Source organism: Populus euphratica, unplaced genomic scaffold (assembly GCF_000495115.2).
Source record: "Populus euphratica unplaced genomic scaffold, PopEup_1.0 scaffold39.1, whole genome shotgun sequence".
NCBI lineage: Eukaryota > Viridiplantae > Streptophyta > Magnoliopsida > Malpighiales > Salicaceae > Populus > Populus euphratica.
In genome coordinates, this window is record NW_011499897.1 from 302620 (window position 1) to 317770 (window position 15151).

The 15151-nt window shown below is 30.2% G+C and overlaps 1 protein-coding gene across 1 annotated transcript; it reads left to right on the top strand.

Moving 5' to 3' along the window:
• Positions 1–10146: 10146 nt before the first annotated feature.
• LOC105132181 (hydroxymethylglutaryl-CoA synthase-like) lies at positions 10147–14755 on the top strand. Its single transcript, XM_011035522.1, has 12 exons — positions 10147–10413; positions 11036–11142; positions 11227–11359; positions 11875–12018; positions 12225–12383; positions 12505–12578; positions 12679–12754; positions 12855–12910; positions 13014–13101; positions 13487–13627; positions 13762–13911; positions 14362–14755. The coding sequence occupies exons 1-12, from the start codon at positions 10351–10353 to the stop codon at positions 14563–14565; spliced, it is 1395 nt and encodes a 464-aa protein (XP_011033824.1). The 5' UTR covers positions 10147–10350; the 3' UTR covers positions 14566–14755.
• Positions 14756–15151: the final 396 nt, after the last annotated feature.

Consider the following 15151-nt stretch of genomic DNA (forward strand, 5'->3'; position numbering starts at 1 on the left):
TTTTAGTCCTTAGAGCTGTTGGAATCAAATATTGGATAAGCAGACGTATTTGAAGTATGATTGTAATTATCTTTAAAATATTTTTTATTTTTAAAAAATTATTTTTAATATTAATATATCAAAATGATTTAAAAACACTAAAACAATATTAATTTAAAATAAAAAAGTTAAATTTTTTAAAAAATATTTTTTAAATTCAAAAACAAACAGCAATTAATTAACTTAAGATATAGAGATGTTCAGCCATCGTGCTATGGCTGCAACCGGAGAAAAAATATATTAAAGAAGAAAATTCTTTTGAATTATTTTGATTCAAGCTTTGGTGCATATAGTCTAAGTCAACTTTAGACAGCATTATTATGGTTCTGCCACCAAAACGCTGTTAATACTTTGTGCTCGAATTTGATTTTTTTTATTAATGTGCATTAAAAAGAAAGTGCGAGGTCAGACACCCAAGGAAGTAACTACAACAACTGGAAATAGGTGGCTCCATTGTAAAATTTATTGCGTTTTATTTATTATGTATTTATCAAACTCGCCAGATAAATTAATTCAATTGATAAAGTAAGTAGTCATTTAGTTTTATTTTTCTCTGTTTTTTTTTATTCACTTTGGTGTAAAAACTCTAGCATTCCACTTTTGCTCACACATAATATTGCCCTTTTTCAATAAAAACTCTAGCATTCCACTTTTTTTTTTTATTTACGTGGGGTATCCGACCAATTTCTTAATTTTCGAAACACGCTCACATTCCCGACACATGCCATTTTTATGTGAGAGGTGTTGGGGCAAGTTTGGCTATGTTTTCTTCTTTATTTTTCGATTTTCATCCATGTTTAAGAAAAAAATATCATATTGACATGTGTGATGTTTTGAAAATTAGTAGGAAAGGGCAACCAAGCCCTTAGTGGCTTAAAGAGTAAGTATAATTAAATGAGGGGTATTGTGGTAATTGAATAATAGTTGATAAATATAAATAGGAAGAAAATAAAACAAAAGAACAAAAGAGGGAGCTGTGGTTTTTTGAGAGCAAACGTAAGAGAGGGAGAAGGAAGAAGAAGAAGAGAAAAGAGGGGAAAAGAAGGGAAAGGGAAGAGATTGAGAAGAAATAACTTTAAAGGTAAGATTTAGGTTGTTAAATGTATAAATGTGTTGTTTGAAATTTAAATTTATGTTTTGATAAATATTAGGGTTTTGAAAATTTGTGTTTTGGGTTAATTGATGAATTAATTTGAATGTTATAGGGTTGATTGTTGTGGGTAATTGATTAATTAGTTGATTTTGAGAGATTGTTGGTAAAGATGATGATGTTGAGTTATGATTTGTGTAAATTGTGAATTTTGAGTTGGAATTCTGAAAAGAACAGTAGGTAATCTGTGAACAATTCTGGGTTTGAGGTTGAAGATGACGAAAATTCAATTTGGTCCCTCAATTTGTGGAAATTACAGTTTAGTCCCTAAACTTTGGAAAAATTATAATTTGACCCCTAATGGTATTTTGAGATTCTGGACAGTGTTATTATGAGGTTAAGGATGATGAATCTCAGTTTGATAATTGATTTGGAATATTTCCAGATTGGTCCTTAAATTTAAGAATTTACATTTTAGTCCCTAAACTTTGGGAAAATTATAATTTGACCCCTAATGGTATTTTGAGATTCTGGACAGTGTTATTATGAGGTTAAGGATGATAAATCTCAGTTTGATAATTGATTTGGAATATTTTTAGTTTGGTCCCTAAATTTTAGGAATTTGCATTTTAGTCCCTAAACTTTATAAAAATTACTTTTAGGTCCCTAGTTCGTTCTGGACAGAATGAAGGATGGTTTATGGGTGAAATTTCAGTATGGTTATATATTTACAGTTTGGTCCAGTTTTGGTAAAATTACATTTTGGTCCCTATTTGGATAATTATCATTTTAGTCCCTAAACCTAGGAGAGTAAACCTAGTTTTATTTTATGCATTGAGATATTTTGTTTGAGTTGTTTTTGAGTATATTTCATATATTGTTGTAGGTTCTCCTAACGATCCTCAATAGGATTTTCGGGTCTTTCGTCTGACGTTCCTTTAGTTCTATATTTTCCGGGTGAGTGGGATAATCTTTAATATGCATATAAGCAATGTTGTGATCTTCAAGTCAGAGTCAATACAAGCCTCCTCCATTATTTACCCTTCGATCAAGCATCACCACGTTGCTCTTATCTCCAGTCAAAGTCGCAGCACTGCTTCCATCCTTTGAAACCTTTTTTTTAGGCATCATACTGACAGACTTCTTTTCTTTTTCCACAAAATTAATCAAACACTACAGTTTTTTTTATTTTATTTACGGTATCTTAGAGTATAGTAATAATTATTTTAAAAAATATTTTTTAAAAAAATTATTTTTAACATTAACAAACAACAAGATAATTTTAAAATATAAAAAAATTAATTTTAAATAAAAAATTATAATTAAAAAAAAACTGATTACAACGCAATTCTAACAAATACGCAAGAGTGGATTCTCCAGGAGACAGGTGCTTCTCTTTTTTATTTCAATCTCTTGAACAGCTCCGCAAATTTGTAACTTGACATGTGCAAGATTAATTTAATTGATATATATGTGTGTGTGTAAAATATTTAACTCAGCAATAAATCAGTCATGTTTTAAATTATATGTGAGGAGAAATTCTTCTAATTTAGTTTGATGTGTCCCAACTTTGTTCTACAGTTTATTTGGTTTTAAAATCTTTTTTTTTTGGGTAAGATCTCTTTAATATGCTTTTGGGTATGCAGATATGACACTAAACCTATCTTATTTTTTTATTATTCTCTATTTATAGATAATATTATTTCGGATTGGTTTCGATTGATCTTGAAGTAAGAATTATTTCCTTTATATTCATTTCTTTGTTTGTTTGAAATTATAAATGAGTTGGGAAAATATCGAGAATGCTTTCCCTTCTTGAGTAATTTAAAGAACAAATTGGCCTCCAATTTGAAGAAACAAAGAACATCACTTCGCTTACGTACTGCATCTGTTGATAAAATTAATTTATCTCCTAAATAGAATTTAAAATCAACACAACCAACCTGTTGTCCTAATAATTTATTCGATTGACAAGATTTAGCGTCCATAAAAAGTCAGAAGGCAAAATAACAAGACTAAGAACAATTCATAAGAGATCCAAATCACCTAAATTCCTTGAATAGTCGTAGGATAGTGTGCCCAAAAGATAGGATCATAGGATATGCCCATAAAGGCACCAAGTGTTTTGATTCTTTCCACAATCTCATAAGCTTAAATTTTTATATATTCATGCTTGTCAGTTTAGACCGACGACTCCCCATGTTTTACCAAGAAAGACTAAACAAAGTCAGCGGCCGCCATGGTGCCTGATTCAAAGTAAGCTTCTAAATTCATGTCCAAGTTTGATGAAGAAATAGTCTTGATTGATACATGGCTTGCAATCCCCGTTGTTTATTTTAATATTTTCCACTAACTTGAAGGCATCGCCAAGGTCTTGTCGTTGGTGCAGAAGTCAGACACTACATGGCCAGATACACTCTGGCATTTTAAATACAGCACTGTTGAATATTTTTTTGGTGGCCAGAAACATGGATATCTCGAGCTAGAAGGGGACAATTAATAGGCTAAAATGCGGAATTTTCGTTTTCAAATCTCATTTTCAGATTTTAAAAAAGGATGGAAATTGAGTTGAGATTCAGGGATCAAGGAGAGTAACATCTACTACCCGTATCAGGATATCTGTTTTCAATACTAGCTCTAAACCTCGTTGCAGGTGGGGAACTCGTTCATGAGAATCCCGCTAACCTATGGATCATTGAATTACGAGTTAAAACCTAAGTTTTACTTGATACATGACATCATATTTAGGCGTGGTGATTGTTTACATTTTTTGAATTCAAATTTTAGGATCAGCATTTAGAAAATTTTAATAGGTTCTTTTAAAATCACCCGGATGATGTAACATGATTTCTTTAGAGAGGTTTAATTAAATATATTATTATTATTTATCTTTGAAAAATAAAATTTTAATTGTTGATGGAAAACTTTGTAGTGAGTAAGCAATAATTAGTCATATTCTATTAGTTATTTTTTGTGCTCATCTTAAAAAAAATAAACATAAAAAGAAAAAATAAAATAAAATAAAATATATAATTCATTAAAAATAATAAAGAATAATTTCTGAGGATTAATTTGCTCACACAATCTATTAATAGCATGGACCCTTGGTAATTTAATGAGTTTGTTGAGGGGATGATCACAAGGGAACATTTGAAAAATTCAGCTTAGTCAAAAACAAAATATTTAGGCTGCCACCCTCGCCGCTCGGAACTTTTTTGGTTTTTGGCTGAATGATCGTCGAGAGAACAATCTCCGGTCAAATTAGGGACGCATTTCTGATACATGCGCTCATTCTTGCTGGGTCCTTTTTTCTTCCTTTTACATCTCGAGGGTTGAATCAAATTAATTATTGTGGCTTCAAGAACTTTTATTTAATATTTATATTTTCAGTGGCATGTTTTTCCATTTATTTATATGTATGTTAACGACTTCATCTATTGGTCAGTGCATGTTTTTCCAATTATTTTGTTTTGAAAGGTCAGGCCAATGTTTTTTTTTTTTTTTTCCCTCGAGAGTACCCTGCACCGTGCATCATACATTCATTTTTTAATGTTCTATCCTTGATTTTATACACACACACACGCGCACGCACGCACGCACGATAGAGAAATGAATGTATTCGATTAAGTTCATTTCTCTATCGTCTATCAACCAGCTTCCTCGGGACTCACATGTCTCACCAAACCACCCTTGGTAGCTACCAATCCAAATGATCGGACAGCTGAGAATTATTGGGGACCAAGACACTATTCCATTCAAGGGTGCCTTCAACATCGTTTTGCACGCATCAGCGTGCTCTAGGCTGCAACATTTATAATTTTTTATATTCCAGGCATCATTTGACATTGATGTTCTTAAAGTTATTCTTAAGTTTTTTATTAGAAACTATAAAAAGGTTTTTTTTCTTTCTATTTTTCTATGATTTTGATAAATAAAAAATCATATAAAAATCATCAACTTAACATTCTAGATAGATAGGTTTTGCTTTTTATATTAAATTTTATGTATAATTGCGTTTTAAACTTGATTACTATAAAACCATAAAAATTATTTTTAAAAAATTTAAACCATAGAAAATTATAAGTACTAAAGTTATGATATTTGTAAGCCAAAACCAATTAATGTAGGGCTCTTATATTTTTAATTTTTTTATTAAAAATTATTTTTTATTTTTTAAAATTATTTTGATGTGATGGTATCAAAAATAATTTAAAAAATATATATTATTTTAATATATTTCTAAAAAAAAAACTTTAAATTACAATTACTGTCATAACTCATTCTCAGTGGGTTTATCATGCATCTCGTAACTGATAGCATCCAAGAAGGCAGTAGTTGTGATATAATCCACATGATATTCAATTGTTTGTGTGATTTGATCGCTTTCTAGAAATATTCCTCAACACATAAAAGTTTTAGAAATGCATGGACACAACCTCGAATTCCATAGTTAATAAACGTGCATCGAAAAAACCATAATTTCGCACATTTTTCCCAGAGCAAAACTATAATTAAATAATTTATAGGAAGAGAAAAAAAAAAATTAAAGAAAGCAATGACTCATCTCATCCTCAGAAAAAGATTATGTTTGGATATTCACATAGGGTTAGAAAAGTCATGACCCGTGTAATTTTTATTATTTTTACAACATTATCCTCTCGAATTATATGAAACGAGTAAACCTTTCACGATTTCGATTTTACAATATTTTAACGCATGACATGTCGTGTGGATAAGAGCATGTATTCTTCCTGCTTGCCCATCGAGTCCAGTCGTAGGTTTTTCTCTGTGTGTATGATACCGTACTAACCTATTTTATCCATGTGTTTGTTCAAATTCTTGAATTTCATATCTATGTCAGTAATTTTTCAATTCTATTCATTTTTTTTTATCAACATCGTCTAATAGATAATACTAGTTATTTAACTCCTTTTTTCACTACGGATTAAATAATTTTATTTTTCTTAAAAAAAATATAGGCTTTTTTTTAAAAAATAATAATAATAAATCAAAAGGTTATTTAAATAAAATGAGAATTACTTGTGTCTATAAAATTAAAAAAAAAAAGCTATTAATAATAAGCAAAGACTAAACTGTAAAAATTTAAAAATAAACATAGATTAAGATATTTGATCTCGTAACACAAGGTATGTACCCCATTGTATTTAATAGTTTTATTTTATTGAATAACTTTTTTATTTAATTAAGTGATGTCTATCCAATAAAAATATTTTTTATTTCCTGTTTCAAAAGATAATTAAGTGGGCATGTTATGTCTACATTTAATCAATTACTTTAATTTAATTAAAAAAATAAAATATATTTTCAAAAGCTAAATTTAAAAAAGAATGATAGAGAAAATGAATCGAGATAACCCGTTTTATTTTTTAAATCAATAAAAAATCCTATAAAAAACAAATATAAAAAAATAACGGAGCTAGATCTCTCGTTAAATAAATGTTGAATGAGAATTTAAAAAAAAATATATGAACTTAACAAAGGAAAAAAAGAAACTAAAGAAACTCGAACAAATCTTCTAGACTGGGTTAATCTCCAAACCTACAACCCATGAAATCATTTATCCGAGCTCAATCAATAAAATAAACTCTCAATCAATTTAATGTTAAGTGGTAAAACTAGAAAACAATATCAATTTAAAAATTAGTTTTTAAAATAAAAAGAACGAGGATCAAATTTGATAAAAAAAAAGTTAAAAAATGATGAAATCATGAAAAAAAATCCAATCATAAAAATTAATTCAAACAAAATAAACAGTAATCAAAACAATAAAGATCAAATCTAACATATAAAGAATTAAAGAATGATGATTTTTTTAAAAAAAAAAAATCAATTTCATAAACTGCTTCAAATAAAAAATAAAAAAAAACAAATATCTAATCTGAAATAAAAACAAATTTAAGAGCTATTTTTGAGATTTTGCAGGATTAGACATAAAAATCAAGAAAAAAAAATAAAACAAAATAAAAGACCACTCACTATATGCGCTATTGTAAAGATGATTCAAACTTCATCCTTGAAGTCAGTGTTTGGTCGCTAAACAATGTCACTCTTTGTTCTTGAAGCATGATTACCACCCGTATGCTGACACATGTTAATTATATTTTTATAAGATTTATATTTACAAAATTATTTTTTTAATAACATGATAATAACAAAAAAAAATACAAAAATGTCCTTGAACTTGAGTGATAGAAAATGTTGCTTTTATAGGTGTTTAAGTTATTTTAATATACTTAAAAAATAGATAACACACAAATACCCTTGTATGCCATTTTTTTAGGAAAAAAAATTGAATTCAATTATATAATAATTATTTTATTGTGCATTATAAAAGTTAAAATTTTTAATTGTCTTATTAATTTGACAATGACTAGTGGACATTTGTAAAATTACTGAATTACTTCTAATAATTGGTTTTTTTGTTTTTGTTTAGAAGGGCAAAGTAAATGTTTTATCGTGGATCTCCATAAAAGAGTACCAACATCTATAAAAAAATTTTATAATAATTTTTTTTGTAAAATATTATTCAATGAAATATTTTTTTTTTAGTTTTTTTTTTTTATCATTCAACAATCATTTTTTCTTTTCAATCTCATCATTTAATATTAAACTATTTTAGAAATTATATGTTGTATTTTTTTATAGTTTTTGGTTAAGTTGTATCTCAATCTCATTGATTTAGTTTTTCTTCATCAATTTCAACGTTTGACGTTAAATTTATTGGAAGTGGTGCTTTATATTTTTTTACTTGATTTTTATGAATTTTTTTATCTTATGACTAAAATCGCGGGTTTAACATATTAACTTGGGTTGACTCAAGCTGTGTTCCCCCCCTGTTTTTTCTAAATTTTTTTATTTCACCTTCCACACTAGGTTAGTTAAAAATTGAGAATCATTGATTTTTTTATTTTTTTTATAAAGTTATTATAATCTCTTGAACAAAGTTGACAATGTTTGTTTTTTAAAACTTATTTTTAATTGAATATTTTTTAATCGAGGTTTGTAATTTTTTAATTGATTTTTATAGTATTATCCTGATCTCATAAACTCAATCGCGAGATTGATAAGTTCACCTAATTACCTTGATTAATTTTTTTATTGATTTTTTTTCTAGTTATATCCTTTAATACTAAGTTATTTGAAAATTAAGCTTTATTATTTGTTTTCAATTTTTTTTTTGTGTAGAGTTACCTTGGTATCATGAATTTATTTTTTTTTTTTCAATTTCAACCTTTAATGTTGGATTTGTTGGGGTAAAGCTTTGTAATTTTTTTTATTTTATTTTTTATTCAGTTATCCTAATATCGTGATAGAAGTCTTTAACAAATCAGTCTAGGTTGACTTGGGTTGTTTTTTTTATTTTTTTATTTTTATCTTTCAATATTAAGTTGGTTGAAAAATGAGTTTTGTAATTTTTTTCAATTTACTTTCTACATGATTATCTTGATCTCACAATCCAAGTCGGAGATTTGATAAGTTAACCTAAATCAACTTGAGTAATTTTTTTTTCATTTATTGTTTTTAGTTTTGTTCAGGTTAATTATGAATTGTTTATTATAATTTATTTTAATTTATTTTTTATAGATTTATCACGATCTCATGATCCAAGTTATATATTTAATGAATTAACCCGAGTTGATTTAATATATTGCCGTCTTAATATTTTTTTTTACAAAATCATCAAATATGTCACTGTATTAATATCAACAGAAATGTCATTTAACGTATATTATATTATATTTTTTTTATATTTTTTTAAATATATTAGTAATACTTGAATGTTTTTTATTTAAAAAATTAATTATACAATGTGAGCCAATAATCTAGTTATTTATAAAATTAACAGACTCTAATTATTTATAAAATTAATAGATTCTACGAGACCTCTCCCCATGATGCACCTAAAACTCCAACAAAAAAATCATTTTATCAAGAATTTTGCTAAATCTAATTCAATTCTCATCTATTTTTAAAAAATAAAGAGAAACATGTGTGGCATATGTGAAACTCGTATGACGCATGATCCACGCATTAACATTTATAATTTCTTTTTTTTTTTACATCATAAATCACTAATGATAGATGTGACGAACACTATTTATTACATGATTTTGATAAAAATGAAATAAAATATATATTAGATTGAGAAATAAACTAAAGTAGATGATATTTTTCTGTAATTATTCCATATATATATATATATATATTGACAATAACACGGTAAAATGATTGGTTGAGCAATGTCTTTATTTAATTCGGGAAAACGAATGTAGTAACATGGAAAATACAGAGGATAAAAGAAGAAGTAGAAAGCAGCTCACGTGTAAAACTAAGAAGCAGTGACAGAGAGCACCTGATGTCCACTAGACATCCAAAAGTGTCCCCACCGCAGCAACTAAATAACAAGAGCCAGCTAAACTCCCTCAAATCTAAGATTCCATGTTTCAACCTCAGCATTACTAACGCAGGTTTGAGACGTTAACAGATATTGTTTTTTTTTAAGTTTTTTTTTTAATTTAAAAAATACATTAAAAAAATAAAAAATATAAAAAAATAATTTGAAGTAAATTTCTTTTTTTAAAAGTCTCAAAAGTATTGTTTGACGGCAATAGAAACACACTTTAAGACTTAATTGTGTTTTTTGCATGTAAAGTGTTTGGGTAAAAAATAAATTTTTTATTTAGATTTTTTAAAAGTTTTTTAAATTAATTTAATGTAATAATATTAAAAATAATTTTTTTAAATATTACTTTAATAACCTTCCAAATAAAATAATAATTTAAAAAATAACAATAATCACAAATATACTCTAAATAATTGATAATGCAGGACATAGAAGAGGTAAATAAAATTTGATAATGGCAAACATGGTAGTTTCATCGAAAACTAATGCTCAACTCGAACAATTTTTCTTAAGGAAAAGAACCTGACCCCACACTTGTTAAAAAAAAATAAAATTAGAAAAAGAGTTTCTTCCTCTCTATAAAAACCCAGGAACTTGTTGCGAGGCTCCTCATCCTTCTCCCCTTTTAAGCATATTTGTTCTTATTTTACAAGCGACCAATTAAGCCAAATCTCTCCTTTTCCCTAGCAATACTTTAAGAAAGAGAGAGTTTGGTTCTTTTGGGCTTTATTTTTTTTTGAAGTTTCTTGATTTCTAGACTTGTTTGTTTCTTGAGAAATTTAAAGAAAATTCAAGAATGGCAAAGAATGTGGGAATCCTCGCTTTGGATATTTACTTCCCTCCTACCTGTGTTCAACAGGTGATTTTAGATTTCATCCCTCTATCTCCCATCCTCAATATCCTCAATCTTGTTTCTGTTTTCTTTACATGCAATGGAGGTTTTAAGAAAATTGAAGAAATTAATTTAATTTTAGTTTTCAATTAGAATCAGGATTCTAATCATTTGTAGTCATGATATTTAAGGTAGTGTTTTGTTCGGTAGATATTGTTTTTTGAAGTATTTTTTATTTAAAAATATATTTAAATAATATATTTTTTATTTTTTAAATATTATTAATTTAAAATAAAAAATTCAAATCTTTTAAAAAATACATTGCCACCGAAAAAACTAACTCATTTAGTCTAGAGTATGTTTTTTGAAAGTTTGGTTTTGCGATATTTAAATAAAAGTAGGAGATCCTTGCCTGTCTTCCCCATCATTTTTTGAAATTTATTTATTTATTGATTAAATTTTTGATTGAGATTAATGAACTATGATAATAATTGCCATTTCTGTTTCTGTTACTTATTTCTTTTCATAACTATTAATTTCACAAAGAAAAGGCAGTTTCAGATTCATTAATCGCTTGCCTCTGCAGCATGCAAGAGCATATCTGCTTTGTTATTTCAATTTTGTGATTTGGGTTTTACATGTAAAACAGGAAGCCCTGGAGGCCCACGATGGTGCAAGCAAAGGGAAATACACAATTGGACTTGGACAAGATTGCATGGGATTTTGTACAGAACTGGAAGATGTTATTTCAATGAGGTTTGTGATCTCTTTACATCTCTATACATGGTTGTGCCTTGTAACTCCAGCCGGTGATGATCTTCAATATTTTGGGATTTTCAGTTTGACAGCTGTGAGTTCACTTCTTGAGAAGTACAATGTTGATCCAAAACAAATTGGTCGCCTAGAAGTTGGCAGTGAGACCGTTATTGACAAGAGCAAATCCATTAAGACCTTCCTGATGCAAATCTTTGAGGTATTTAATTATTTTTAATGTTTATATGGCTTCACGGACCTGTGAATGGATCTTTGATGAAGTGTTTGGTTTAAAACTCCAAGCTAATGATAGTAAATATGTTAGGAGATTAAAGCCTGATGGCTGTTATAGTTTAAGCAGAAAGGCCAAGAGTCATTGGAATGTTTACTTTATGGAACCATGCTTCAATTATTTATCTTGAAATCCTGAAACATGCGTAGCTATACCATGATTTTTTGTGTCACACAGAAACCCTTTTAGTTTAATCTTGTGAATTAACGTTTGATTTAGAATGGAAGGAAGAAGATACATAATGGCCAGTAGCAAGTGGCTAAAGATGGATTTTCCTGATATTTAGATTTTGATCCTTCACTGTGCATCTCATTTTCACCACCTGTCATGTATAATAGATTAAGTTTGAGGTCATTTCTGGATTTAATTCAATAGCTCTGCTTTTGAAAACAGAAATAACATTCTCTTTTGTAACATAATGCTCTTTCTTGAAAAACAAGCAGAAATGTGGAAACACTGACATTGAAGGCGTTGACTCAACTAATGCATGCTATGGAGGAACTGCTGCTTTATTCAACTGTGTCAATTGGGTTGAGAGTTGCTCATGGGATGGACGATATGGGCTTGTTGTGTGTACTGACAGTGCGGTATGATGATATCCTTGAACTACTTCATATTTGCTTTCCTTTTCTTAAAATCACTTGTTAAACTTCTTGATGTTAAAATCAGCTTTATTTTTTTAAACAAGACCAGATATTTGAATTTCTTAGATACTTCCATGTTTTCCCTCTCAGTGGTTTGGAGTGTATACTGGTTTCCATTTTTTTACCTGAGGTCTCTTTCTATTTACCAGGTCTATGCAGAAGGGCCTGCTCGACCAACTGGAGGAGCTGCTGCCATTGCCATGCTAATCGGTCCAGATGCACCTATTACTTTTGAAAGCAAATTTAGGGGGAGTCACATGTCTCATGTCTATGATTTCTATAAGCCCAACCTTGCCAGTGAATATCCGGTAACCCCAATTCCCTTCTACATGATTCCTTTTTCTGTGTAACCTGTTCGCTACTATAATTCTCTATAGCCTTTTTATGTTTCTCAACACTTTGTCCGTATGCTGACAAATGCAATTGTAGGTTGTGGATGGCAAGCTTTCCCAAACATGCTACCTCATGGCCCTTGATTCCTGCTACAAACAATTTTGTGCCAAGTACGATATATTAATTACAAAAAGCATTTTTCACGATGTAGACTTTTGATGATACTGGTGATGTGTAATATTAAATGGCTTCCTATCTTGTTCTGTTTAGGTACGAGAAATCAACAGGCAAACAATTCTCTATTTCTGATGCTGCCTATTTTGTATTCCATTCTCCATATAACAAGGTAAATTGATTATTTTGCATTTGCAACTTCTCTCTTTGCCTACTTTACTTAAAGTGACATTTCAGCGTTTGTATTAATTCCGAATGTTGAATTATTGCAGCTTGTACAGAAAAGTTTTGCTCGTTTGGTGTTCACTGACTCTGTGAGAAATGCCAGGTTCTGTCTTTTCTCCACTGAAGAATTTTATTTGTTTTGTTTTTTTACAAGTAAAATCTGCAAGTTATATCAAGTGCTTACCTTTATTTGATACTGTTTGCAGCTCTATTGATGAGGCTGCTAAAGAGAAACTAGCACCATTTTCAACTTTATCTGGTGATGAAAGCTACCAAAACCGGGATCTTGAGAAGGTGCATTTAAGATCCTGACTGTTAAAAAAGTGAACATGTTTCTTTCTTTTGCTTTTTATCCGCCACTCTGCAAAGGGAAGGGTTGGTGGTTGTGTAGTTTGACACTTACGAGACAGTGGAGAGACAGAAATTGTTTGATTTCTTGAGCCCTGATTTCTAAAGATATTTCTTTTCTTTCAAACTATATCAAATCTTTGTTCGGATGTTTATCGGATAATGTGCTAAAAAATGTAGGATTTATAATCCTCTGAAAGCTAGCTATATAAAAGCCACGGGGCTGAATATTTCTTGACTTCTAAATTGCAGAGATTGCCGTGTTATAATTGTTTAGTTGTTGAGATTCAATCATCTTGCTGATTGGTCACTTGATTTCATGCATCTATAGGTATCCCAGCAAGTTGCAAAGCCTCTTTATGACGCAAAGGTGCAACCAACCACTTTGATACCCAAGCAAGTTGGCAACATGTATACTGCATCTCTCTATGCGGCATTTGTATCCCTTCTTCACAATAAAAGTAGTGAACTGGTAACTGCTGTTGCCATTTTCTAATTATGGACTTACCTTTATCATGGCCTATATTTCATCATTAAGATGACTTTAATATTAGCTTATTTATATTGGATGCTAGTGCTTACCGAGATAGTTTGGATTAATTGCAGGCGGGCAAGAGGGTTATATTGTTCTCATATGGAAGTGGTTCGACAGCCACAATGTTCTCATTGAAATTACATGAAGGTCAAAAGCCATTTAGCTTGTCTAACATTGCAACTGTGATGAATGTCTCAACAAAGTTGAAGTCAAGGCATGAGGTAATTTTGAATATTTTTCTTGAATGACCAAAGATTTTGTGTTCCTTTCATATTGTTCTCCTTGATGCAACAAACCTATCTGCCTGCTGCTTGCCTCAATATTTGGATTTGTAACATAATTTCACCGCTTTCAGTAGATACTCTCTCACACACACCTGTGCACATCTATCTTCTAGATAAGCAATCTAAGGCCTTGAGAACCTGGAATCCCTTCATTTCCATTTCTCGTGTGCTTTCACCTGGACTTACAAGGTGACTGGCGAATAAGCATGTGGTTCCCTATGGTCTTGATGGAATCATAATAAAAAAACATTGGGATCTTTGGATTGATCCAGAAAAGATAAAGGTCAAAGGGCTTTGTCTCTCTGAGAGATAACATTTCTTATATGTTAAATTATAAAGGCGCAATATCATCGAATGCATTTCACTGACCTTTTACTTTTTGTGCAGTTTTCTCCAGTGAAATTTGTCGAAACTATAAATCTAATGGAGCACAGGTACGGGGGCAAGGACTTTGTGACGAGCAAGGATTGTAGCCTCTTGGCTCCAGGAACGTACTATCTGACGGAAGTCGACTCTATGTACCGAAGATTTTATGCCAAGAAGCCTGTGGATGGTGCTTGCGAGAATGGTTCACTCGTCAATGGTCACTAAGCCACTACAGTTGGATTCGGCTCCTACTTTTAGATAGGTGTTGCCGTCAAGTCCTAAGAAGAATATTCATGCTTCCTTAAGGTTCGTATTTTAAAGCAAATAGGTGGTTGATCAGCAAGCAAGAGTTCCCAGTGTAATTCTCATTCCACCTAATAAAATCCCTCTCTATGAGGGTTGTGTTGTTCCGTAAGATTTTATTTTATTTTGCCACACGATATCAATCTACTTGATGCACTTTCGTTTGCACGTGCTCGTTAGCACGTTCGTTTCATTACATGCTAAAAGAGAGATTTAATATAATTAACGGGCATGTGCTCTTCCACCTTGCTGGCAGTGGATGGCATTAAGCTCTGTACTTTGCTGGCAGGGCAATCCCCTGATTGACACGGTAGAGGCAGGATTCACCCTCTCCTCGCCATTTCTCCCTGCTCTGTCTTGCGCTTTTAAGTACCCGTCCGTTCTACAATGGAGAAGGCATTGCAATTGCATAGCTTCTATCTGGAATTTAATGGAGAAGGCAACGCTACAATCTGCATTGCTTTCCCCTAAATTTATAAAAATTTATCATTATTTCGAGTTTCATGAC

What these genes read in the sequence shown, in the direction of transcription:
- LOC105132181 (XM_011035522.1), top strand. Translation starts at nt 10,351, where the DNA reads ATGGCAAAGAATGTGGGAATCCTCGCTTTGGATATTTACTTCCCTCCT. An exon ending in TCCATTCTCCATATAACAAG is followed by an intron (nt 12,755 to 12,854) that starts GTAAATTGATTA and finishes GAATTATTGCAG; the next exon opens with CTTGTACAGAAAAGTTTTGC. An exon ending in ACAATAAAAGTAGTGAACTG is followed by an intron (nt 13,628 to 13,761) that starts GTAACTGCTGTT and finishes GATTAATTGCAG; the next exon opens with GCGGGCAAGAGGGTTATATT.